The 25,242-nt window shown below is 47.2% G+C and overlaps 1 protein-coding gene across 1 annotated transcript in view; it reads right to left on the reverse strand.

The window, feature by feature from the left end:
• The window catches only part of SLIT1 (slit guidance ligand 1), a 167,430-nt gene that overhangs the window by 124,205 nt on the left and 17,983 nt on the right, over positions 1–25,242 (reverse strand). The window contains exons 2-4 of the mRNA XM_038578405.1: positions 20,762–20,833; positions 18,574–18,645; positions 13,371–13,442 (exon numbers count right to left, since the gene is read on the reverse strand). Of these exons, the coding sequence (XP_038434333.1) occupies positions 13,371–13,442; positions 18,574–18,645; positions 20,762–20,833 (216 nt within the window). The remainder of the gene's footprint in view (positions 1–13,370; positions 13,443–18,573; positions 18,646–20,761; positions 20,834–25,242) is intronic.

The raw sequence follows: 25,242 nt of genomic DNA on the forward strand, positions 1-25,242 counted from the left end.
TTAAAAAGTTACAAATCCTATCACACACTGCAACATGGATGGATCTTGAGGACATCATGCTGAGTGAAAGAAGACCCTTGCAGAAAGGCAAACACTGTATGAGTCTATTTCAGTGAGGTTCTGAGAGTAGTTACCTTCATAGAGACAGAAAGCAGAATGGTGGTTACAAGGGGCCGGTGAAGGGAGCCACGAGGAGGGGTTTAATGGGTACAGATTTGCAAGATGAAAAGTTCTAGAGCTCTGTCTCACGAAAATATAAACATACTTAACACTGCTGGACTGTAGATGTAAAAATGGTTAAGACAGTAAACTTTATGTTATGTGTTTTAAGTCACAATTTTTTTTTTGAAAAAGCTCTATCTGACACACTAGAACTGAGAAGGGCAAATGAGAGCCTAGATTTTAATGAAGCAGAACCAAGTTACAGATACATCCGTGAAAGCCGGGGAGTCTTTTGGAATATCAATACCAATCCTTTTTTTTTTTTTTTTAATTTTTATTTATTTACTTATGATAGTCACAGAGAGAGAGAGAGAGAGAGGCAGAGACACAGGCAGAGGGAGAAGCAGGCTCCATGCATCGGGAGCCTGATATGGGATTCGATCCCGGGTCTCCAGGATCGCGCCCTGGGCCAAAGGCAGGCGCCAAACCGCTGCGCCACCCAGGGATCCCAATACCAATCCTTTATTCACATGAGACAACCTTTACTGTCCCTGTGAACTTGTGGTGCCAAGATGACCTCAAGTCCCAAAGTAATAAAACCATGTGTGTGATCTAGGAAAAACTCCTGATGCTAAGAGGCTCAACATTATTAAAGTTAAGATTAGATTAAGCAGAGATTGCTACCTATCAAGAATTAAAGAAAAAGGTAATGCACAAGATCCAATATTTATTTCCTTAAATCTTGTGCTATTACAGATCAAAAATTAAAATGTAATGAGTCCTCAATCATGTTAATAGTCACATCAAGTTAATCTATTAAAAAAGCTCTACATTATAGTCAACTCCTGGGGAATGCATTCAGAGAAAGAGGCTATAGAAATAATTCCTCCATATGGATGAAGTCATTATCTCATTTTCTGTCTACAAAAACCAAGAAAAGAAGAGACTGCATGAGTAAAACTCTCAGGCAACAGGCTAAGCTGCCTGCCAAATCCAGACTGAGCTGCAGCAAGCTGCGAAGGGAGGTGAAGAGCTCTGTCCACAGAGAAAACAGGTGCTGGGATTGAGAGCTGGCCCTGCTCTGAGCCAAGGAGACAAGCAAAAAGGCAATCAGGACTCTCAAATCAGTCCTACCCTGGAACTTCCCACTGAGGCCATGAGGAAAGGGGAGCCAGAGAAGCCCACCAGCCTGGGGCAACCCATGAAGACTTCTAGAATGGCAGATTGTCCTCTACATCCAAGTAATGTGGCTGGATGGGGCATGCCTGCCCACTCCCTCCATTGCTTTCAGGATAATGGTTTGGGTGATGATAGCATTCACAGCACTTGAACAGGGTGGTCTGTACAAATCACCCCTAATTCTCACAACATCCCCCTCCCATTTTACAGATGATGAAATAGATGCAGAGAGGTTAAGTAACTCACCCAGAGTCACAGCTCATCAGTACCAATGATCATTGGAGGGAAAGAGAGGACTCAATGCCAGTGAGCCTACCTACAACCTGGAAGAGCCAGGAATGCTGCCCAGAGGTGCACTTCTTTGGTGGGCTTCTGGAACTATGATGGTGTGTGCCCATAATTCCATAACCCCGGGCAGGGGAAGGAGCTACACCATCCTTCTGGTCATTGAGAGTTACTGTCCTCCAAAGCGAAGCCACAATGCAGTATACAGAATAATGTCCCCAGAAGATGTCTTTGTCCTTATCCCCTGAGACCCATGAATGTTACCTTACATGGCAAAAGGGGCTTTACGGACGTGCCTATGTTATAAATCTTGCGACAGGGAGGTTATCCTGGATTTTCCCGGTAGACCAAATGGAATCACAAGAAGCCTTATGAGGGAAAGAAGGCAGCTAAAGTAGTTGGAGAGAATGATGCAGCCAAGGAATGTGCTTGACCCGTAGAAGCCAGAAAAGAAAAGGAACAAATTCTCCCCTGGGCCTCCAGAAGAAAACACAACTCTACCAACACCTTGACTTGAGCCTCATGTTGAGACCCATTTCAGATTTCTGAACTTCAGTGCTTTATGATAACACATTTGTGTTGTTTTAAGCCACTCAGTTTGTGACAATCCATCACAGCAGCAACAGGAAACAAACCTAGACAAAAGGGCAGAGCTGCCTGTAGCTGTGCCCACATCCCACCACCACCCCCTCCCTCCACCCTGGCCAGGTGAGGAAAATCCAGCAAGTCAACGTCCTTAAAGGCCAAAGTGGCTCCAGGTTCATTAAACTGACAAGGCAGTATGAGGAGATGGTGTACATGTTCTTTATCCACTCAGCAGAGTTAGCAAGCTTTAGCCAATCTCAAGTTGCCTCATTAAGATGTGAAAAAAATACCATATACCAACTCCAAGTTTTGCTAAGAAGTATTTTTGCAAAGTGTTAAGTGGTCTAAAAATATACGATGTTAATTTTATGATGCCCATTTTTCATAAAAGACAAGCATTTCCTTTCAGGTTAGTGCCCACCTTTAAAGTCTCTGGTCAGGACCAGTTCTGATCCAAGAAGCCCAACCCCTCCCTCCCTGGCCAGAATCCACTCTCTCACCCACAGTCTACATAAGGGTCTGCTCAATGCCAACAACTGGCCAGGTAGAAGGCTGCATCTCTTCAGGAAAGTCTGGACCCCACAGAATTATGAGAGAAAGAGCCAGAGATTTAGGAAGGACTTGGAATGGGTTTATCAGCTCCCTACTTCTCTACCCACCCCACTCCAAGGCTCCCCACAAAAGAGCAGGAGACCCAGAGCTGTCCTGGGACAAAGACAGAGCCTCTGCCAGAAGCTCCACATTAACACTGGGGCCAAAGCCAGACTAACCATGGAGAAGAACAATCAAGGGCTCCCAGCCCTCCAGCATGGAGATGGGGGTGGGGTGCAGGAACAGGTCCAAATGTGTAGGTCAATGATTCCCAACCACTTCACCAAAAGGATGCCTTTTGATGCCTCTCCATCACACCCTCCAAACATTTGAAATGTCTGGACCATTAAAATATCTTTATTAATAATATATCTTTCTGTATTTTTATTATTACTCAAGAGCCACTAATCCACTGCCAGTCAGGGCTTCTCTTTAGCAAAAAGATGGCCAGTGTTACGCCAGATATATGACTCCAGTCAAAAATCAAAGGAAATCTATTTGAGTTAGCTCATTTGGTCTGATTGCACCTATCACAAAGAGCTTAAGGAACCCCATGGTTTCTTCTTTGAGCTTCTCAAGCCCTGTGGACACCCAGCCAGAATCCCAAGTAGTAAACAGAACCACCAAAGCCACAGTGTTCAGTGTAGGGGAGGGTCTCACCAGGACATGCAGGGTCCTGGCCCATCCTAATAAAAAATGGAGTCAGTCAAACCCTGCCATGTGTCACTTGGGTGCAGCTTCTTGCTGACTCATGTCCATCTCCACCAGCCAAAAGGTCCATGTTCCCCCCTTAATGCCCTCCTCCTCCCTTAAGTTCTGATTCATTCATTTTGAAAGGTCAAAGTTCACATAAACAGCATATGAACACTGTCTTAAATATTGTATTTCATTCTCAACATTTTTCTTAATACCTTTTCTCAGTTTAGTTTAAAATAAATATGTGTTTACACATACATATATATGTACACATACACATATATACACGTACATACATATACATATACATATTTACGCTCATGTTCATATATTTCTTGAGGAGTTAAACACCCTTTCCTGAAATTTTCTTGGGTGCTTTTTCCTCCCAGGAAGTAGGGGCTCCCTATAACTACCCTCCACATCCCATTTCAAGCAGAGGGCTACCCCCGCCTGCTTCTCCAGAGACTCCACCCAGCCCACGCTCCGTAGATTTTACTTCTCTTACAAACCATCATTAAGCCCTTGAACAACTGGCTTCAAATTTCCAGGCCACAGGTCAAGGTAAAACACAGGTCAAGGAGAACAGGGATCAGCTGGCAGGTACTGAGTCCATCAAATCCAGGAAGCGGCGGCACAACACACAAGCACAGAGCCCTGAGAAGGGAAGGAGGTAGTCCTGCGCCCCGTACGATGAGCAGAAGATGTTCACTCTCCTCCCACCGCCTTCAGGACAGTGTCTGCCACCTGAAAGACACGGCTTGCCAGCCCTGCTAAACCCACTTGTGCTGTGGAAATAAGGACGGGCGGGCCTTCATCCCTGCTTCGTCTGATAGAGGAAGCAGGACACAGGGGTCATGAGGAACATGGCGAGGGGTGCTCAGACAAGTGCGAGCAATTGTACCTGGTGGAAACCAAATATAGTAGGGCCCCACCTGGGGATATTACTCAGTGGTAAAAAGGAGTGAGACTGACACACACTACAACACGGATGGGCTTTGAAAACACCATGCTGAGTGAAATAAGCCAGGCCCAGGATCAAATATTGTCTGCTTCCACATGGATGATGTACTTAGGATAGCTAAATTCATAGAGATGGAAAGTCAGAGACAGAGAGAGACCACCAGGGCTGGCGGAGAGGCAGGAATGGGGAGTTTAGCGGGCGCAGAGTTTCTACTGGGAGTGAAGAGGCAGTTGGGCCACAGAAACCGATGGCCACCCTACATGTGAGTGTAGTTAATGCCAATGAACTGCACACTTACACATGGTTAAAATGGTATTAGGTTATGTTTATTTTGCCACCAAAAAAAAAAAAAAGTTATAAAGGAAAAAATAGAAAGCTCTGAAGAGGGAATAGTCAGTTCTGCCTGGGGTGGGGGTAACTGAGGATCTGTGACCCGGAAGTGGCACTTCAGGCCAGCCTAGGGAGAGACGGAGGCACATCTGTCCCTCACCTCTCAGGCACAGAAACTGGGAGGGAAAAGTGGAGGAGGAGAGGCCCTCATTGAGGGAGTGGGATTTTGAGGAAAGATGACATTTACCCTCTGTTCAGTCACTCTGCTCATAAGAATCCTCTGTGTCCCCTTCTGCCTAGCAACCATTCCAAACTCTTCATTCTAGAAAATAGAGACCGTCTATACCTCTTTCTGGGCCAAGGTCCATATAACACTCCAGAATTGTGGGGCCCCTGCACATAGAGCAACTGCATCCTCTCCATCCATCCGTATCTCCCACATCCTTCAACACCTGACTCAAAAGTTATCTCCCCAGAAGACTCTGGGGAATCTCTTTCCTCCTCCCATTTCTCTATTTCCTATCACAATAGGCAGGATAGCTTGGAGGGTAAGAGCATGCCCTACATTCAAAGCCTGGATCTGCCAACAAATAGCTATGCGACCAATTACTTCATCCCTCTATGCATCAATTCTCCCCACTGTAAAACAGAATAATAATTGCATAGGACTGTGACAATTAAAATGAGAAAATCCACAGAAAGTGTTTGGTGCATAAGGGCTTAACAAATGCTAATTACTATTTCTATGGCAATTACATGTTGCTTTGGTATTAAACTTTTTTTAAGGTTTTATTTATTTATTTGAGAGAGAGAGCATGAGAGAGAGCACAAGCAAGAGGGAGGGGAAGAGGGAGAGAGAGAGAGAGAGAAGCAGGCTCCCCACTGAGCAGGGAGCCCCACGTGGGGTTCTACTCCAGGACCGTAAAATCATGACCTTAGCCGAAGGCAGACGCTTAAACAGCTGAGCCACCCAGGCCCCCCTTAAACTTTACTTTTAAAAAATATTTGAATGGCAGCTCAAGCATTTGTAAATGCCTTATTTAATGTTTTTAAAGCCTTATCTTTCTGCATGGCAAAATTATTTATAAAATTTCTGAAATGGCTTAAAAAAACCCTCATTCCCCTAAAAGTTATTCACAACAGCCGCCTTCTGTGTGCACTCTTCTCTGTTCAGAATCTTCTCGATGCTTATGAATTCAGTTTGTTCCATGCTGATTTTTGTAATGGTGTAGGAGAGGACTTTTCATTCCTTTGAGTCTCTGTAAAACGCCCCCAGCAGAGCACTCTCCATTCTCCCAGGGGGTGACCCATCCACTGCTCTTCCCCACAGCCCTCCTCCAGGCCTTGGCTGTCTTCATTTGTGAAGGCCTGTGTGGTTCTGAAGCAGCGGGGTCAGAGCCAGGGGCCAGCACTGTGTTTAGGACATTAAACCATGCTGGGCGCATCAGCCCTCTCTGGCACTCAGGATGTCAATCTTGGGCTGGCTGCCCTCTTCTGCAGAGGCTCCCGGCCAGCCCAGTGGGACGCTTGCCTTTTTCACTTGAGCCTTGACAGCAGGCACAGATTTAATGATTGGAAAGCACTCTGAATTCTCAGAGTGCTCCATAATTGCTAACTCATAATCCCCAAATTGTTCTCTGTGTGGCTGCGGGAGGTAAAGTGTCTGCCCTTGGGAGGGTCTTTGTTAGTGTGGCTCTCACACCAGAACCAGGCCGGGCAGAGGCTAAGCATGGCTCTAATCGTACAAGAGTACCTACCTAAGACTCATCCAAGTGTGCCGAGAGCAAGGTCTCTCAAAGTATGAACCAGATAAAGAGGGGCTTGATTATAATGCAGATTCTTGGGCCCTTCTACATCTACTAACTCAGCATCTCTGATGATAAACTGCATTTTAATCAACTCCCCTAGACAACTCTTATTCACTAATTAGAGTACTAACAGAGGTAGATGCATGGGTTTGAGGTCAGAAGGACCTGAGTTTGAGTCAGCCCTGACCCCTATCGTCAGAACTCAGCAAGTTCCTGACGCTAGACCCATAAGATCTAGGTTGAGCATTGCAACACCCTACATGTCCCCCAGGACAAGTGCTTTAAAAGGCACATAGCTGATTAGAGGGGCTGAATAGTCCCTCCACAAAGAACCCTGTTTGACCCACTACTTCCCAAACTGTATAACCAAGGAAGTTTCTTTCCATTGTTAATGCCAGAAACATCTCACAGACTTAATATCTCATGAGAAAAGCTTTCAAAGGTCGTCCTTCCTGGGAAAAAATGAAGCCTAGGGACTAAGGGACACTATCTTAAGGCGATGGTTCTGGCAGGAAGGAGGCCCCAGTCAGCCAAGGGCAGCCTCGGGAGCCCCATTCCTTATGCACGAGGGTCCTCAGCAGTAAGCTGGTTCAGTTCCAAAGATCTGCTGCCGAGAGTGGACGTGTCACAATAGCGAGGTCACCTTCCTGCTTCGGGTAATTTCCCTTGGAGGCAAGACAGATCCATTTTTAACAGCTCTTCATTTCAGCAGAGAATGCCCTCTCGCCTCTGATGGGGGCTGGGGACCAAGACTGGAAGGGAGGCTTTGTTCTTCTGACCAGTGCTGACAGTTTAATTAAACCCAGCTCCAGACGGGGTCAGCAGGGTCAGGCATTCTTCAACAGGACTCCTGCAGAATATCACATCCACGCCTCTCCAGCCACCAGGGCCCTGTTAATGAGCTATCCTGGTCCTTACAGCAGGGATATAAATAAGGGGAAATAAATGCCCTTTGCTGCCCTTAATCACCCATCCTTACCCCTTCCAGGTCCAGCAAAGACACAAAAGGTTGATCTTGTCCGGACGCATATTGGTTTCAAGGCTAAAAAGAAGCCCAGTTCCTCTGGGTTTGGGCTTCCAGAAGTGGCTTCTGGATGAGGAAGGGAATGCCACCACGAGAGGCGGGATCGCAGGGCAGCAGCACAGACCCCTCCCCAGATCGGGGAGGACAGAGGCACAGAGGGTGCCACTCACTGTGCTCCAACACCCAAACACACATGGAGACTGGGTTTTACTATGTAAGAGAAGCTGTCAGGTTCAAATATGTCTGACCCCTGTGTGCATCCACGAAACATCTCCACACTCTCTCTTGTGATTGACTGTCAGGTGATAAAGTTCAGCCCAAATCCGAGTAACCTGTCACCAGGATATAACCACCCTGGCAGGAGACAGGGGTCCAGCCAGGGAAGAATCTTCTCCCACCCACTCCATCCTGCTATTGGTCAGAGACTAGCAGATACCTCTCAAAAAGCACTGGTGATAAACTCTCCCCTCCTGCAGAGACAGTGCCTACCCATCTGTCTTATACAGCCCAGTCCAAGTGTTCTCAGCCCGAGAACAGCACCTGGCCCATAGGAGGCGGTGGGTAACTGTTAGATGAATGGGTGGGCAGGTGGATGCATAGGTGTATAGGTAGATTGGTACACAGGTAGGGAGAAGTTGGATGGGTGGGGAGCTGGAAGGGGGGAGGGCGGTTGAAGGGTAAATGAGTGGAAGAATGGATGGGTAGGCAGATGGATTAAGTGGGTGGGAGTGTGTTTGATGGGAGGATGGGTGGGAGGAGATGGGAGGATGGAGGAATGGTACAGGTATAGAGATGGGCAGATGGGTGGGTTTACTGGTGAGCTGGTAGATAGGTAAGCAGGAGTGCAGCTGAGTGGGGTGTGGGTATGTGACAGGTTGATGGGGTTGGGAGGATTGGTAGGTAGATGGGTAAATAAGTAGGTAAAGGAATGCAGGAGGTGGATGGATGGTGAGTAGAGGATGGATAGGTGAAGGAGGATGGATGAAAGCTATAGAAGGATGAGCTTTAGCATCAGAGAGACCAGGGTTCAAATTTGGCTTAGCGCCTTAGGCATATCACAAAACCTCTGAGCTGGCATGTCTTCATCTGTAAAATGGGGAAAATGCTGACCTCAGAGAGGTCTGATGATGAAATCAGATAATGTTTATAGGTCGTCTCTCATGAGCCCGGCACAGAATGACTTCCACTTGTTCTAATCATTACTGTAACTGTGGTTCCTAAGACCTTTCGTGGCAGTCCTGGGAGACCCAGGCAGTAAGAGGACATCACAGGATAGGCACAGTTCTGCAGGGGCCCTGACTCCCTCCACCTGCAGACAAGAGGTGGGCAGGCGCTCTCTTCTAAAGAGGTGATGGAGTGAGGGTACTGAGCAGGAACTCGGGGCTCACCCTCAATGGAGGCATCTCCAAGGAAGCAAGGAACACACAGGTAACTCCAGGGCCCTAAGAAATATTTCTGAGGTGACTTCATCTCCTTGCTCCATGCTTGTCCAGGAAAGTACCCAAGAGTACAAAAGGCAGATTAACTCCGGAGCCTGTGCAATGACTGCCCCAGGCCACATTCAAGTGGCTATCTGCAGAGCCTGCTGCTGGTGAGCACACTAGCCTCCCTCGATAGCCCTTAGGGTACCTCTGCAAGGTGCACCTCATGAGAAACAGCGTCTCGTGAAAAGAAAAAGTTTAAACCTGTTGCAGGAGGTCCTTGCCAATCAAGGGGGTGGTTCTACATTAAGACAGACTTGAATGGGGCACTGAGTGGCTCAGTCAGTTAAGCATCCACCTTTAGCTCAAGTCATGATCCTGGGGTCCTGGGATCAAACCCTGCATCGGGCTCGTTGGTCAGTGGGGAGCCTGCTTCTCCCTCTGCCCCTGCCCCACTCATGCTTATGCTCGCTCTCTTTAGCTCTCTCAAAAAATAAATTAAAATCTTAAAAAAAATAAAAGACAGGTACAGATGAACCACCAGCAGTGGACAAAATGCTCCAGTACAGGGTCAGCTTAGAGGCTGTAGTGCCACCTCCAAAGCAATTCTCATGTGGATTCACCTAACATTTCCTGAGCATCTACTACAGGCCACAGAGTCTACACCTGCGAGGGGAGTGGGTTACACCTTCCTCAAATCCCTGCAACAGCCTGTGAGGTAGCCAAAATTTTCTTTATCTGATAGAAGAGCAAAATAGGGCTCCACGGGGCTAGAGGAAGGCCTCCAACGTCACCTAGCTAGCACTTACTGTAACCCCAACCACAGAGGCTTTCCAGCACTTGTAAAAGCTGGGAGGTCTCCTACCATAAAAATCACACATGCTTTTTACAGAACATCTGGGAAACACAGAAAAGAAAAAAGTCACCCAGAGACAACCCCCGTTGGCATTTCACAGTCTTTTCCATGCCTTCTTTAGAGTGACTTATTTAGTGATTATATTGTCAGTACGATTTTGCATCCTATCCTGGCTTTTGATAACACAAACATTTATCTGCATTACTTTACATCTTCCATAAAGACCACACATTTGATGATGATATAAGTATTTAATCAAGCAGATATACCATAATTTACTTAACTGTTCCCCTAAAGCTGGACATATATTTCTATAATCAGTATTCTATATTTCAATATAGGCATATTCTATATATCAAAATAGGAATATTTTATATTTCAAAACTCTAAATAATGCTGCGGTGAGCATGTTTGTGCTTGCGCTTTAAATTTATTTTTTTTTATTTTTTTATTTATTTTTGTTAGTCACACAGAGAGAGAGAGAGAGGCAGAGACACAGGCAGAAGGAGAAGCAGGCTCCATGCACCAGGAGCCCGACGTGGGATTCGATCCCGGGTCTCCAGGATCGCACCCCGGGCCAAAGGCAGGAGCTAAACCGCTGCACCACCCAGGGATCCTCTGTGCTTGCGTTTTATTATTCCCTTAGGCTAGATCCCCAAATGTGAGATTTCAGGACTCTGGAAGGCCTGGTATCTAATTCCAACCCTATCACCAAACTGCTCTGTGGTCCAAGGCAAGTCACTTCTCTAGGCCTCAGGTACCACAAGGAGAATGAAATGGACAGATAAACCCAACACGTATTTCTGCAGAAATACAACTGCAGAATGGCCAGTAACAGGATTTTAACACCTGGCAGCCACACACACAAAGTCAGCCTAAATATGGACTGCACCACCTGACACATTCTGTGACCATACCTCACCGACGCATTTGGTCTCTCTCAAACCTGTTTCATGCTGATTTAGCATAACGGTCTCTGCTGAAAGTCCATGATTTGCTCCAGGTGGAAAGGATTAGCAACGGATTCCTTCAAAGCAGAGAGGAGGTCAACAGGTGAGAGACCAGAAGCACCAGGCCCTGTCTCCCCTCTTACCCTGCCTCCAAAGCAAATGTAGTCCCCCTCTAGTTCCTGGAGGAGGAGTGGGCTCCCTATTAAGTTTGCACCAGGCAGTCCCACAAACCCCCAACACAGCCCAGGAATGACTGCATGACCAAAGATGAACCAATCAGATTCTTTCCTCAGAAATCTGGGGTTGAGACCTGAGACAGGGGGATTAACTCTAAGGTCACAGGAAGGAGGAGGGGAGTATGCATTTAGGCTAACCAAAATCATGGCGGAAATGAGATGTTGCCCATAAGCCCAGGACATCTGCAGGGAGCAGCAGGACAATAATTAGATATTCAGAAAGAACTGCAAACACCCTTCACGTCTCAGTCTGGTCCCAGCAATATTTCACTTCCTGTCCTAAGAAACCTATAAGTCTTCTGGTTGTTCCCTTACAATACCTGATCACCCTTAACATCACCAGCCTGCAGGGGTTTTTGCTTCTGGAACTGGAAGTGCCCAAGTGTTCCCCATCCAGACCAAGTGGACTGGGAGAGTTAACAGAGATGCCTGGCAATGCCAGATGCTCAAGTCAATAGATTGAGGGTGGAGGTAGGACAAAGAATATTAGCAAATAAATCTTTAAGCACTTGCTCCTCCATGCTTCCCTATAACAATGACAAAGGTAAAAACAAAAACAAAACAAAAAAAACTCAGTGAGTCAGACACCAGGGACAAATAACTAGATCAGGAAAAGGGTTTGTGTAACCATTTCCCCCAGGATGTGCTCTTTTGAGATGGCCTGCACTGGAGGGGTGCCAGGTTGCCCTGAACCAGGTTGGGCCCAGTCATGAACTCAAGTCCCAGCCTGACGTAAGCAAGGACACTGCACAGGAGTCCTCCCCAAAGTCCTGCTGGCTGGCACACTGGTGCTTACAGATGAGCTTAAGACATATTAGCAGCAGAGCTAGAGAAAATAGTTTCCCTCCACCAGGTCCAGCTATGCTCCTAGATAAGAAACATCTCCTGCCAAGAGTTAGGGACCAATTGCCTAAAGAGAAAAAACAATAGGCACAGGGGAAAGGTTCTGGCTCTAGAGCCTAGAAATATGCCCCAAAGAACCACTAAGCCTTCTATCAGGCAGGCCTTTATCCTGGAAGTCCCTCTGTTCAGTGGTGACTAGCCCCCTCCCCAAGACAACCCCAGGCCACAGGGGTGAGGACATCCAGTGGTTCTAAAGGCCACTGCCTCCCCTGGTTCCTAGCCCAGGAGTCAAGCCGACTTCTGTCCTCTTCAATGGCTTTTCCACTCTTTGAATGGAGTTCCTTGTGCCACACTTTAGATATAAAATCCAGTTATCTAATATTTGTTAAAGCATAGAACCACTTTTCTCCAGTAAAATATGAAGCCATGAAGAGCACTGGGTGGGGAGTCCAACAGGGGCTTCACTACTGACCCCGAGGAGGTCACTTCACCTCTCCAACCTTGACTTTTGTCTTGACTTTCCTCAGCAGTAAAACCATGTCCCGGCGTGGAGTCTGCTTGGGATTCTCTCTCCCTCTCCCACTGCCCCTCCCCCCACTTGTGTGCTTACTCTTTCTCTCTGGAATAAATAAATCAATCTTTTTTTTTTAATCTAACAAGAGTACATAGTTGTTCTAGATATTTACAGAAAGCAAAGCTAAAAAAACATAAATTGTTGAGAAACAGATTTAGGGCTCAAATCTAATTAGAAAATGTTTCTAATATGCAGATCTGTCCAATAATGCAACTGACTGGGGAGGTAGTGAACTCCCTCCCTATCATTAGAAGTAGCCAAGCAAAGACTGAAGGACCACAGGCTAAGGAACTGCAGAGGAGATTCCTTAGATAATCTCTGAGATCCTGTCCAAAACAAGATCCCACAAAATGAAATAGATGGTAAAACAATTATAGCCACATTTAGCAAATCATAGAGCAGCAGAATTAGCTGCTTTAAACCCTTTAAGTTTGAAAGAAGTATGCTGACAGCAAATAAAAGTACGAATTTATGCTATGGTGGATAAGCTTCCAGACTTCATTACTCCAATCTGAAAACAGAAATAGGTCCAAGAAGGGTTTCACTGAATGAATAAATATTCAACCCTGGAAAGCCTGGCATCATGGCTGACAAGAATGCCTCCCCCTGCCCCCGCCCCAGAACATTCTCACACCCGCACTGTTAGGGGCAACACACAGCACTGAATGAGTCGTGGATTCCAGCAGGTGCAACCACAGAGAAACACACTGCACAGCACCTTCCAGAGAAAGGGCCTGGCTTTTGATGCCTGGCACGATTCCTGATGGGTGAAGAGCAGGAGGTCATGGGCACTCTGACCAGACACCGCCCCTCCCACAGGGTGAGGGACAAGAGACCACACACAGAGCCTTGGCCACAGTGTCACTCACAGTCTCGAAAGAGCCTGGTTATTCTGGAACAGCAGTTCTGGCAACGTGTGGAGCTGGTTCCGGTTCAGTCGTCTAAAAAAGAAAGAAGAAAGGAAGAGTTGGAAGGTGCCTCGGTGTCCAGGAAATCAAAAAAGTTTTCAGAACTCCTTGGGTTTGGAGCAATAGGGGCACAGGGTTCAAATCCTAAAAAGGTCATTGTGTAACCCCAGGGAAATGACCTTCTCTGGGGTTCAGTTTCTATAAAGTGGGAGTTCACCATCCAACACTTGGGGAGGACAAGCACAGATTACTTGTGGAAGCTCCTGGCCAAGAAGCTGATGGGCAGTAAACGCCTTAAATGGTCTCCTCCTAATGCTTATCGCCATCATCATGTTACATTTGCAAGACCCATTGTAATTCATAAGGCACTGATTGAAATATTATCTTGGCTTATGGGTTGAACACCTGACTATATTTGAAATATGAGATACACCCTAATGGGTAGGACCAGCCCCCTGGTTCTGATTCCTCACTGCTTTCATCCATATTTGACTCAGTGGCAACTTAGTTCTTGCCACTGTTCTCTTTTATTATTTTATTATTCTCTTTTATTATTTGCTTAGGTCTTTTTATTATTTGCTTTTCTCTTTTATTATTTGCTTAGGTCTTTTTTCCAAATGAAAATAACTTTATTGATTTTTTTATTATCTATGAAAACACATACTTAATTCCTTAAAAACCTTAAATAACAAAAGAAAAAGTATTGGGCCACCTGCATTTTCCTTACTCAACAATTTGTGGATGTCTCCCCATGCCAAACAATAGAGAATAACTCCTTTACTTTTAGTGACTGACTAGTACGTCCATCATTTCTAATTGCTCTACTGGTGGACAGAACAACTTTTCAGTTTTATAAACACAGGCAGTAGTAATAAGTCTGGTTCTGGATGTGGCCTGGCAAGAGGATATAATTTATAAAGAACCCAGATGTGTCCTAGGAAAGCCATGACACCTAACCGGACTCATTTTGCCACCATCAGCAACTACTTCTCTGTCACTGCAGTACAGGACTCCAGCCCATCCGGGGTGTGACACCTACAAGTATGGAACCTTGGTACTCATGCTGTTGTCCATTTGAATCTGCAAGTGCTTCACCTGGGAGTTGATAAGAGCCACAATATCCCAGCCTCTACCTCAGATTTGTTGACTCAGATTTTGCATTTCAGCAAGATCCCCAAGTGCATGTCAAGGCTAGAGAAGCAACAGAGTAAAATCCAACCCCCTGCCCTCCAGACTACAGCACAGTTTGGATCTCATACAACCATCTCCTTTAACAGTGCCAGATGATGATAAACCAACTCAGCAAAAGCTTTCTGTTGCTGGGTAAGTGCGAGGGGGTGGGGGGGAGGAAGTAATGAAGTTGTCTGTGGCCAATAGTAACTGGTCTGTGGTTACCGCCTAGGAGGTCACCCTTCATCTGATACGTGAGAAAGGCACCATTTTCCAGCATGGCACAGACAAGTAGACCAGCTGGAATAAGTTCACTCAAAAGGGCAGGCTCCTAGGGAAACACATCACTGCCTTGGGAAAAAAGGGACCACCAATATAATCCTTAAAGCAACAGGAGTGGACATCAGATCACCCCAAGTTCCTTAACCTTATCCAATAAATTAATCCTGTATTTACACTGCCGGGTAATCATTGGTTTTTGTTTTGTTTTGTTTTCCCCCAAGACTTTCTCATTTTTCCAGCTTCAATTTCTGAAAACATTGAAGAGGAAAAAAAATTCAACAGCCAGTTTAAAGGAGAAAACCAAAGGACACTGAAGGAGGGACAGCATGGTGAAGGAGCATGGTAGCTAGAACAGTGACAGTGGTAGTGGTCACCAGTCCCCATTGGCCCTCCCCATGTGCCAGGCACTGGGACAAGTGTTTTGGAGGCATTATCTTACCATCAGAGGGAAAGCAGAATGCACAGGTACAGTTTTGTTTTGTTTTGTTTTTTGAGTATGACAACAACGGCTTCTATTCACGCACAGACCCTCCTGTCTCTTCCTTGCAAGAACACTGAGGGCAAGTTTTACTGCTACCATCTTGCCACATGGCTTGGCTCTTATATGTGCTCTGAATGTTCATGGACTCTATTGAGCTGTCTCTGTGACAGTTGAAGGAACTGGGATGTCAAGAGGTGAGTGACTCACCCTCATGACCGCCAAGTACTAGAGCCAGGTTCTGGAGACAGCTTCTCCCCCACATTACACACCAACCGCCCCACAGCCGGCATAGGGTGGCTGAGCATCCCACTCTCCCTCTGTGCCCAGGGCACACTGACCCTCATGGCCAGAGGGCTTGCACATTTCCACTTCTGTACTTGAGTCTGCAGTAACCACTTACAAGAGCCAGATACGTCTGGTTCCCAAACCTCTCTACACCAGAGGTGCTTATGGTTATGTGAAGAGGCCATCTCTGTGAAAATTAAATTGGACGCTTTGTAGAAAGTCAATAAACCAAAAGTTGTTCATTGAAGAGCTGTTGAATTAAATAAAAGACTGGGTCAGGGGCAGGAGGAGGGTCACAAAGAAACTCAGGGGTTGCCCAGGTGGCTCAGTCGGTTAAGCATCTGCCATTGGCTCAGGTAACGATCTTGGGGTCCTGGAATCGAGCCCCAAGTCAGGCTCTCTGCTTAGCAGAGAGTCTGCTTCTCCCTCTCACTGCCCCTCTGTGCTCTCTCACTCTCTCTGTCTCTCAAATAAATAAATAAAATAAGGATCCCTGGGTGGCGCAGCGGTTTGGCGCCTGCCTTTGGCCCAGGGTGCGATCCTGGAGACCCAGGATCAAATCCCGTGTCAGGCTCCCGGTGCATGGAGCCTGCTTCTCCCTCTGCCTGTGTCTCTGCCTCTCTCTCTCTCTCTCTGTGACTATCATAAATAAATTTTTAAAAAAAATTAAAAAAAAAATAAATAAAATATTTAAAAAAATAAATAAAATCTTTAAAAAAAGAAGCAACTCAGAATTCTTCACCCAAATTGCTTCTAAGAGCCTTTTTTTTTTTTAAGATTTTATTTATTTATTCATGAGCGACAGAGAAAGGCAGAGACATAGGCAGAGGGAGAAGCAGGCTCTCTGCAGGAGCCCGATTTGGGACTCGATCCTGAACCCTGGGATCATGCCCTGAGCCAAAGGCAGATGCTCAACAGCTGAGCCACCCAGGTGCCTTTTAAACACCTCACTTCACCTTAAAGAAACCAAAACCAAAAATCATAAGCAAGTAATTTGTATGAAGTGGAGGCAAGGAAAACAATATAGAACTCCAGTCTCATACTAAGAAGAAAAGACTTGGCAAAAAAAGGTGGGGGAAGAGGGTCAATAAATGCACACTTACATGTTTGAGCTTAAAATGGAATGTTTCTAGAGTATGTGTGGTTTTTATGACTGCCTGCTTTACCCAACTTTTACGATTAACAGATCCACCACTGGAGAGGGTGCCAGCCATCCGCAGTAAGCACCTGACACCCTCAGGGACATGGCAGTCACAAACCCCAAGAAGAGCCACCTGCTATGAACTTGCTGGGGAGAAAACCTGCCCCAGAAGAAAGGAACTGAAAGGACAAAGTCTACAGGGGCAAGTCATGACTCAACAAGGAGGGCCCTGCCCATTCCTACTCCTCCTGCAGGGCATGGCAGCACCAAGGCTAGAGCTGCAGGGGGGATTCAGTCCCAATCAGGCCCTCACAGCCAGGTCAGGAATATGTACTTTGTTTGGAACCTTTGAAAGAAAACAAACACAGCACTAATCATCTGTTCTAGCTGCAGGCTCCTTATTGCTCACTTTTAGGCCTGGATGAAGAACTCAAAAGAAAGACCACTTGATTTTCTTCCAGGCTGCAGGAAGGCAAGGAGATACCCATATTCTCCTCCCTTTATTTTATATCTTACTTCCTTTGAAGTAAAAGAGAATAGTGAGGTATTAGGTCATAGTCATCAAGATCTCAGGCTTTGGAGGCAAAATGATCTGGGTTCTAATTCTCTCTTCTGTACTTAATCACTTAATAACACAGGTGCCTTAACTTCCAAGCACTTCAGTTTCTCATCTGTAAGATACCACTGAACAGTGTTGTTTTCAGGATTAAATGAGATATTGTAGGGCAAAGAGCTTATCTTGGTGCCTGGCATAGAGTAAGGCAATCAGTTGTAGTGATAATCATACTTATAAACTCACTGTAAAAAATCCATAAAAAACATGAGCCAAAGAGTAAAATTAAAGTTACCTGATATTCCACCACTCAATGTAATGAAAATTAATCTTCCCAATTATTTCTCTCCTCCTGTATTCTATATACATATAAGTTGTTGTGATTTAAATATGTCATTTCCTGCCCTTTCCGTGTAATATTATATTGTGAGAACATTCTAATGGCCTTAACTATTCTTCAAAAATGTGACTTGATACCCTGTGTCTCCACAAGAATGGCTTTCTCCATTTTTTTGGTTGTTGTATTTAAATAATGTGCATAGAAAATCCTGATATATTAATTTTTAGCCACGTCTCTGATTCCTTCCTTAAAGTAAAATGGACTTTCTGGTTCAAAGCATACAAACTCAAGGACTCTTGGCACCTTTTGAAACCAACCCCCGTGAATGTGTGACCCCTCACCTCACTCATACCACATTCCCTTTTTTTTTTTTTCATTATTGCCAATCTGAAATGCAAAACTTGATCAAGACCCATTTTCAAATGCAAAAGCCATGTATGGAGCAAATCATGTAAATCAGAAACACCTCCACCTTCTAGCTTCTGTACTGTAGCACTGAACACCCAAGACACAGCTTCACAGGTGGCCACTGGGTCTTCCCTGACAGTCCCCTTGGCACACAAATTCTTCCTTACTGCCACACAAACAGTAGTGTGGACAGTGGTCACACCCAGCATATAAGATTATAAGAGGAATTTCACTTCCTCTGTACTGCGTGGATTTTTTGCCATAATGTATTATCAGACAAAAACAACAAAGAGAGTTGCATTTAGTTGCATTGTCCTCGCCGTCACCTCGTGATGATGCTGTGACCACTTCCACGGCTGTGGCTGCCCCTGGCTCCCAGCAGCAGGTGGGAGGCAGGTGGGGCATGCGGTTCCCTCCCTGCACATTGCCCTTGCTGCCAGGCTCAACTGTTGCATCCCTTCAGCACGGCCCCTCCGCCCTGAGCCCGCACCCACAGATACTCACAGCCGCTCCAGCTCCTTCATGTCGTCAAAAGCCCCCCGTTCCACCACTCCAATCTGGTTCTCCATCAGCTGCCTGAGGAAGCAGAGACAAAGACAGCTCCAGGACGCTGGACAAGGACTATCAGCAACATCTGGTGCAAGGCAGTGAAGCAGGAGCAAGGCCCAAGACATGCACACACCCGGGTCTTGGCCTGAGCTGACAAAACTGCCCCACAAACCCAACAGATATCCTCAGCATACCCAGCCCTGACGGCAAGATGTACTTCCAGCCCCTGAGCCCACGCAGACCTCTCTGCAGCCACTGTGGCCACAGCACACCAGAACACCAGGCCACCGCTCCATGTTCCAGGAACTGGGATCCAGGGAGCAGGGGCCAACTCCAGGCTGCTGGCACCCGTGCCCTCCTTCCGCCCATGTCCGAGGGACAGAGCAGGGGGATGGGTCGGTAACAGGGGGAGGGGAGTCTGTGCCAACTGGGCAAAGCCCACACATGCAGCAAACACACTCTGCAGTTGGCAGACAACACCCCCTCTGCCTGCACCCCTACACCGCCTGGCCCCATCTGCTGCCAACTCAACCACCTGGCTCCATGAGATTGTACCTCCTCACCACCAACGCTCCCTACAACCCAGAATGTCCGGCTGGCAAGCAGTTTGCTTGTTGTGTGGTAATTTTTGAGATGGTCAAGTATATTTTTCTCCCCTCATTCTCCCCTGTCCATTCTTAAGCAGGTGGCTTGAGGTCCCACGTGGACCTCAGAGGAGGTCTGGGGTAGTGCAGGGGGCAGAAACTTCAACCACACACTTTTCTTCTTCCACCTTGTTTCCAGAAGCCTGAGCTGTTAAGGAACTCATGTTGGAGGATAGGGTGGGTGAGAGATGCCAGGAGGGAGGGAGGGTTTTCCCAGATTCAGAAGAGATTCCTGGAGCCTGGGAAGGAATTAAAGGTCAGTGGGTTCTAGAGCAGCAGAGACCCCTGCCTAGTGACTGACAGCTATGACCCCAGAGAAGATAGAGAGTCCCCAGCCCCACCAAAGATTCTCAAAGCAGCAAAGTAGTTCTGAAAGAACTACAGCCCAAGGACCCTTGCACTACTCTGGAAGTAGGGAGTGAGGACCCTATGATTGTCTGATGTTGAATGTGTCAGAATGTATGCATGTGTCTGAAGGCCACAGACCAGGAAGAGATGAAGGGATCCATTCCTTCCCCTCCTCACTCTTCACCCCTGCCCAGTTTGACAAGGGAAATGCTGCAGGTGGCTCCTTTGGTGCCTAGTGGTCAACCCCAAAAGAGCCCACACCTGCCACCTCCAATATCTGCTACTGTCAGGCACCTGTGGACAGCCACCTCTGCCCTCAACTGTCCCCATTCACCTATGGGTGAGTCAGGGGTAGTTGTGGTCTCACTGGGGAGTCTTTCTGAGGCACAGCATCCAAAGAACTATGGAGACTGTTATAGTCTGAAATGCATCCCCTCAAAATTCACACACTGAAGCCCTAACCCCCAATGTGATTTGGAGACAGAGCCTGTAGGGAGGTAATCAAAATTTAATAAGGTCAAAAGGGTAGGGCCCTAATCTGATAGGACTGGTATCCTTATAAGAAGAGGAAAAGAAAAAAAAAAAAAAAGAAGAGGAAAAGACATAGAGACTTCTTTCTATGCATACACAGAGGAAAGGCCATGTGAAGACACAGCAAGAAGGTGGCCAAGAAGAAAGGCCTCACTGGGAACAACCCTAATGACACCTTGATCACAGACTTCTAGCGTCAAGAACTGTGAGATAATAAGTTTCTGTGTTTAAGCCACTCAGTCTGTGGTCTTGTGCTGTTGGCCCCAGCAGACTAAGCCAGAGACCTAAAGCTTCCTCACAGTCGACCAGTCTTCCCTCATTCCAGAACAAGACTCCCTATCTGTCCAGCCCAGGTCCTGCTAGGCAGCAGCCACTGGTGCCTATGCCACACCCAATTTTTCAGCCGTGTATGAGGTCATGGCTGCTCAGGCTCAGGACTCACCATGACTTCCATTCCACCTCCCTCGGGGCCTCCGAAGGTTGACTCCACAGGGAGGGGCCCATGGTGGCCTATGACTCTACAACCCACAGCTAGGGCTCTGCCTCGGATGCACAGGGCCATGGTCAAGGGGGGAGGGGGCAGGAGGGAGGTAATGAGTGGGGCCGCAGCCCATACTCACAGCACTCGCAGCTGCTTGAGCCCCACGAAGTCATTTTTGTGGATCCGAGTGATATTGTTGCCATTGAGTTCCCTGGTGGAGGAAAGAAAATGAAATAGTAAGATAGTAGTGAAATGCACAGGGCAGGCCACCAAGCCAGGGCTCAGCTCCACATTCCCTCTCCACCAGACTCCAGCCTGTCATCTCACCAATGGGGCTGGGTGCTTCCCAGCCAAGCCCTGGGGCCCTCAAGTCTATGTCAAGGCCCAAAAAGCTGAGGCCCATCTTTGCAGCAGACGTCCAGCCAGGGAAATGCACAAGGCACAGGCTTGCTGCTGGGAGAGCTGTGGGAGCTGAAGTCATGGCTTTTGCCCAGAAAGAGCTCAGGCTAATTGGACAGCCAAGACATTCATGCAAGGAATTTGGAAACTAGCCAACTGGAGGCTATTCAAGAGGATCCCCCCATCTATAAGGTGAGGATAAAAACTGTGACTATGTCACTGGGTAGCATGGGGCCTAAACCAGTAAAGAGCATGGCCTGTGCTGGGAAAGGGCCCCCTACAGACACAATGCTGTCATCTCGTGGCACAGGCTCCTTGGAGCTGTCCAGATTCTGAGCAGAAGAGAGCCTGGTGGGTCTGGTGGGTCATTTTTAGGAGACTGAGGATGGGGGATCCCTGGGTGGCGCAGCGGTTTGGCGCCTGCCTTTGGCCCAGGGCGCGATCCTGGAGACCCGGGATCGAATCCCACGTCGGGCTCCCGGTGCATGGAGCCTGCTTCTCCCTCCGCCTATGTCTCTGCCTCTCTTTCTCTCTCTCTTTGTGTGACTATCATAAATAAATAAAAAAAATTAAAAAAAAAAAAAAAAGGAGACTGAGGATGTGGGACTCAAGCTAAGGCCTAAAAGACTAGGCAGATGTGCCCAGTGAGAGGGATGGGGTGGATGTTCCAGGAAAGAATACCCCAGAGTATCTGGGGGCTGAGGGACGAGACAGGCTGGGCGTCGGGAACTGGGGGAAGCAGGGTTGGGGGAATGAGAGTCCAGATCACAGGGGCCTGTGAAAGCAAGTAGAGGAGCCAGGGAGCCAGGGAGGTCGGAAGGCAGGAGCCCACCACAAAGTCAGGGAAGGAGGGCAGGGTCGAGGAGGGGAGGGGGCCCATTGTCTGGATCCCAGGGCCAGCCCTGAACTGCAGGGGCTCCTCCCCACACACCACCCTGGCCTCTGGCCCATCCCCCTTTCCAAGGATACACATGTTCCTCCTTGGCCCTATCAAACCATGACCTGGGCACTTTAGACAGGGACCCCACCTTTAAGGCCATCTGGCCCCTGCTGAGCCTCCCAGGGAAGCTCACTTGCCTCTGCCAGGCTACTTCTCTTCACAGGGAGCTAGTGCAGCCTTGGAAAAGCAGGTGCTCCCAGGAGGCAGCTACTACACTCCCCAGAAAGTTCTTCTACTAGGCCACACACAGCAAATCTCAATCAGGCCTGCCCCACACCCAGCTGTCACCTCCGCATTTCATCTGCCTCCCTGTGGCAGCTCCGTGTTCACATCCACGCCACCTCCTCCACTTTCTCACCACGTCACAGTCACTTATGTGCTTGGCAACAACGTAACTACCCCCATCCCAGCGCACACATGCACACAAGGGCACACGCATGCACGCGTGCACACACACACACACACACACACGCAATGTTCCCCTGCAGCCCAGCTTCCTCACTTACCAACATGGGTCAACCCAAATCCCAGCTACTTTGAAAAACAGCAAGGTCCCTCTCCTGTAAGCATGTAGGAAGTGTGTTTGGCCTAGACAATGATCTAGAGTTGCATCTACTACAAACCACATATTTTAGTTTTCACATACTCCAGAAACCAGGCTCTGTGTACACCCTCGTAAGGGGCTGGAAAGTAATTACAGCACCCAACTTACAGATGAGGAAATTGTGCCTCAGAGAGGTGAGGTGTCTTCCAGAGGTCACCAGCTGGTCAAAGACAGAGCAGAGATCTGGACATGGCCGTCTGATCCTAGGGCCCAGGCTATTTCCAGCAGGCCAGGTCCTGTCTGGTAACAGGACCTGACTGGTAACAAGCTGATAACTCATTCAACCCATCAGTCTCGCTGCCCTTCCCCTGAGCCTGGCTCCTGATCCTAAGGAGCACCTGGAAAAACTCATTCCCTGCTCATCTCTTTTCTAACAGGATCTCTCAGAGGGGCTTGAGGCCTCTCTAAGGAAATGGAGCCACTGAGGAGCACCCCAGACCAAGCTGTTTCCCACCCTAGATGCTGTGAGGAGGCCCTCTCCACCTGAGACAGGTTCTTTTCAACCTGAGGGTCTTTTTTCTTGAACCAAACATTCTTTCCTGAAATAGCCACCCTTCGGCCTCACCTGCACTGCACCCCAACCCACCCCTTCAGCACACAGTCGTGCCTCAAGCTTCGAGAACTTCCTCAACAAGCCCTCAAACTGGTTCCCTCTGCAAGCAGGGCTGGTTTCCTGCCAAAACTTTCATCCCCAAACCCAAAACCACAAGGAATTTTTGAATGTTTTAATTTTTTGATTATAAAGATCCATCAGCACTGATCACAAGAGCAAAAATGTTAAACTTAAATGGATGTCAACAGGAATGCCTGGGTGGCTCAGCGGTTGAACGTGTCTGCCTTCAACTCAGGGCATGATCCTAGAGTCCCGGGATCAAGTCCCACATCAGACTCCCCACAGGGAGCCTGCTTCTCCCCTCTGCCTGTGTCTCTGCCTCTCTCTGTGTGTCTCTCATGAATAAATAGATAAAATCTTTAAAAAAAAAAAAAAGTCTACATAGTATTTGGTTTCACAGATGTGCTGGAAGGTCAACCGAGTGTTGCTCTGTTGACGTCTATTAATTTTTTTATTTTAAAGATTTTATTTATTTATTCATGAGAGACACAGAGAGAGAGAGGCAGAGACACAGGCAGAGGCAGAAGCAGACTCCATGCAGGGAGCCCAATGTGGGACTCAATCATGGGTCTCCAGGATCAAGGCCCTGGGCTGAAGGCGACGCTAAAACATTGAGCCACCCCAGCTGCCCACTACATAGACTTTAAAAGAGTACAAATCAGTTTGTACTGACAGGGAAAGATGTCCATGATACAGTTTGTGGTAAAATGGTCACAAGACAGCTTGTATTCTATGAGCTCATTCATGCAAAATCCCACACATGTCCATCCTGTTATGTGCATAGAGTGAGGTCCCTGGTGGCTATTTACCACATATTCATGCCTATAACTGCTAAATGGTGACTTTAGTTTCTTTTGTACACTTTTCTGCACTGTTTGAATTTTTAAATTATATCTATATTTTATAAGCAACGTAATATTCAAGTTATTGCATTTAAAAAGAGTAATATGGGGTGCGTGGGTGGCTCAGTTGGTTGGGCAACTGGCTCTTGATTTCCACTCAGGTCAAGATCTCAGGGTCCTGGGATCAGGCCCCACATTGGGCTCTATGCTAGGTGTGGAGCCTGCTTGGGGTTCTCTCTCCCTTTATCCCTCGCCCACCTATGCACACTCTCTCTCAAAGAAAAAATTAAAGAGTAATACGTGTACATTGTTGAATTGTTTCAATTTTCTGAAGAATAAAAAAAAAATCACACATAAATTCATCACCTAGAATTAACCCCTGTTAACATTTTGGAATAGTTTCTTCCAACCCTGTTTTCTTTGGACACAATTTTTAAATGGTTGAAATAATTTAATAAATACTTATTGAAGACTTACTGTTTGTAAAGCATTTTGCAAGGTCCTGAAGATATGAGGATGACTGAGATATACATGGTCTGCACTCCTTCCACAAGGTTCTACCCTGTTCATTCCCCACTGATGATTTTTGACTGGTCATCAATTATCCCTGGATTTAGATCTATCAAGTTACTGGGGCATTCCCTGATCCCTGGTTACTGGACACCTGAGTTGTTTTGATATCGTTCAATTATAAACACCACCGCACAAAGTATGGTGGAGAGAATACATTCCTAGTAGTGGAATTACTCAGTCACAAGTCGTGAGGACCTGACAATTGGCTCATTCCTCCTCATGGCAACCACATTTAAGGCAATTGACTTCAATAATTGTTCACTTCAGAGACAACAAAACTGAGGCAAAGAGAAACGTTAAGACTTGTCTGAACAAGGCAAGGCCCAACATGGAAGTCAGGAAGGAATCCCTGAGGATGGAATTCCCTGAGGTGGGTCTGGGTGGGGTGGAGGGCTCACAGGGACTTCTGGTGTCATGTCACAGTCACATGCCTCTCTTCTCACCCTTTTGTGCCAGCCCCACTGCTCAGACTCTGGACCCCTCCCTTAGCCCACCCTCTTCCCCACCCCTCCTCACCTCCTCACTTCCTACACCCCACTCCACCCCTATGCAAGAAAAGACGTAGGACAGACAGGCAAACAATGAGGCAAATACAGCCTCTCTCTCAGGAGGCCCTGCTGCTTCCAGACAAGAATGTCCACAGACACCT

The sequence above is a fragment of the Canis lupus genome, chromosome 28 (genome assembly GCF_011100685.1).
Source record: "Canis lupus familiaris isolate Mischka breed German Shepherd chromosome 28, alternate assembly UU_Cfam_GSD_1.0, whole genome shotgun sequence".
NCBI classification, from domain to species: Eukaryota; Metazoa; Chordata; class Mammalia; order Carnivora; family Canidae; genus Canis; species Canis lupus.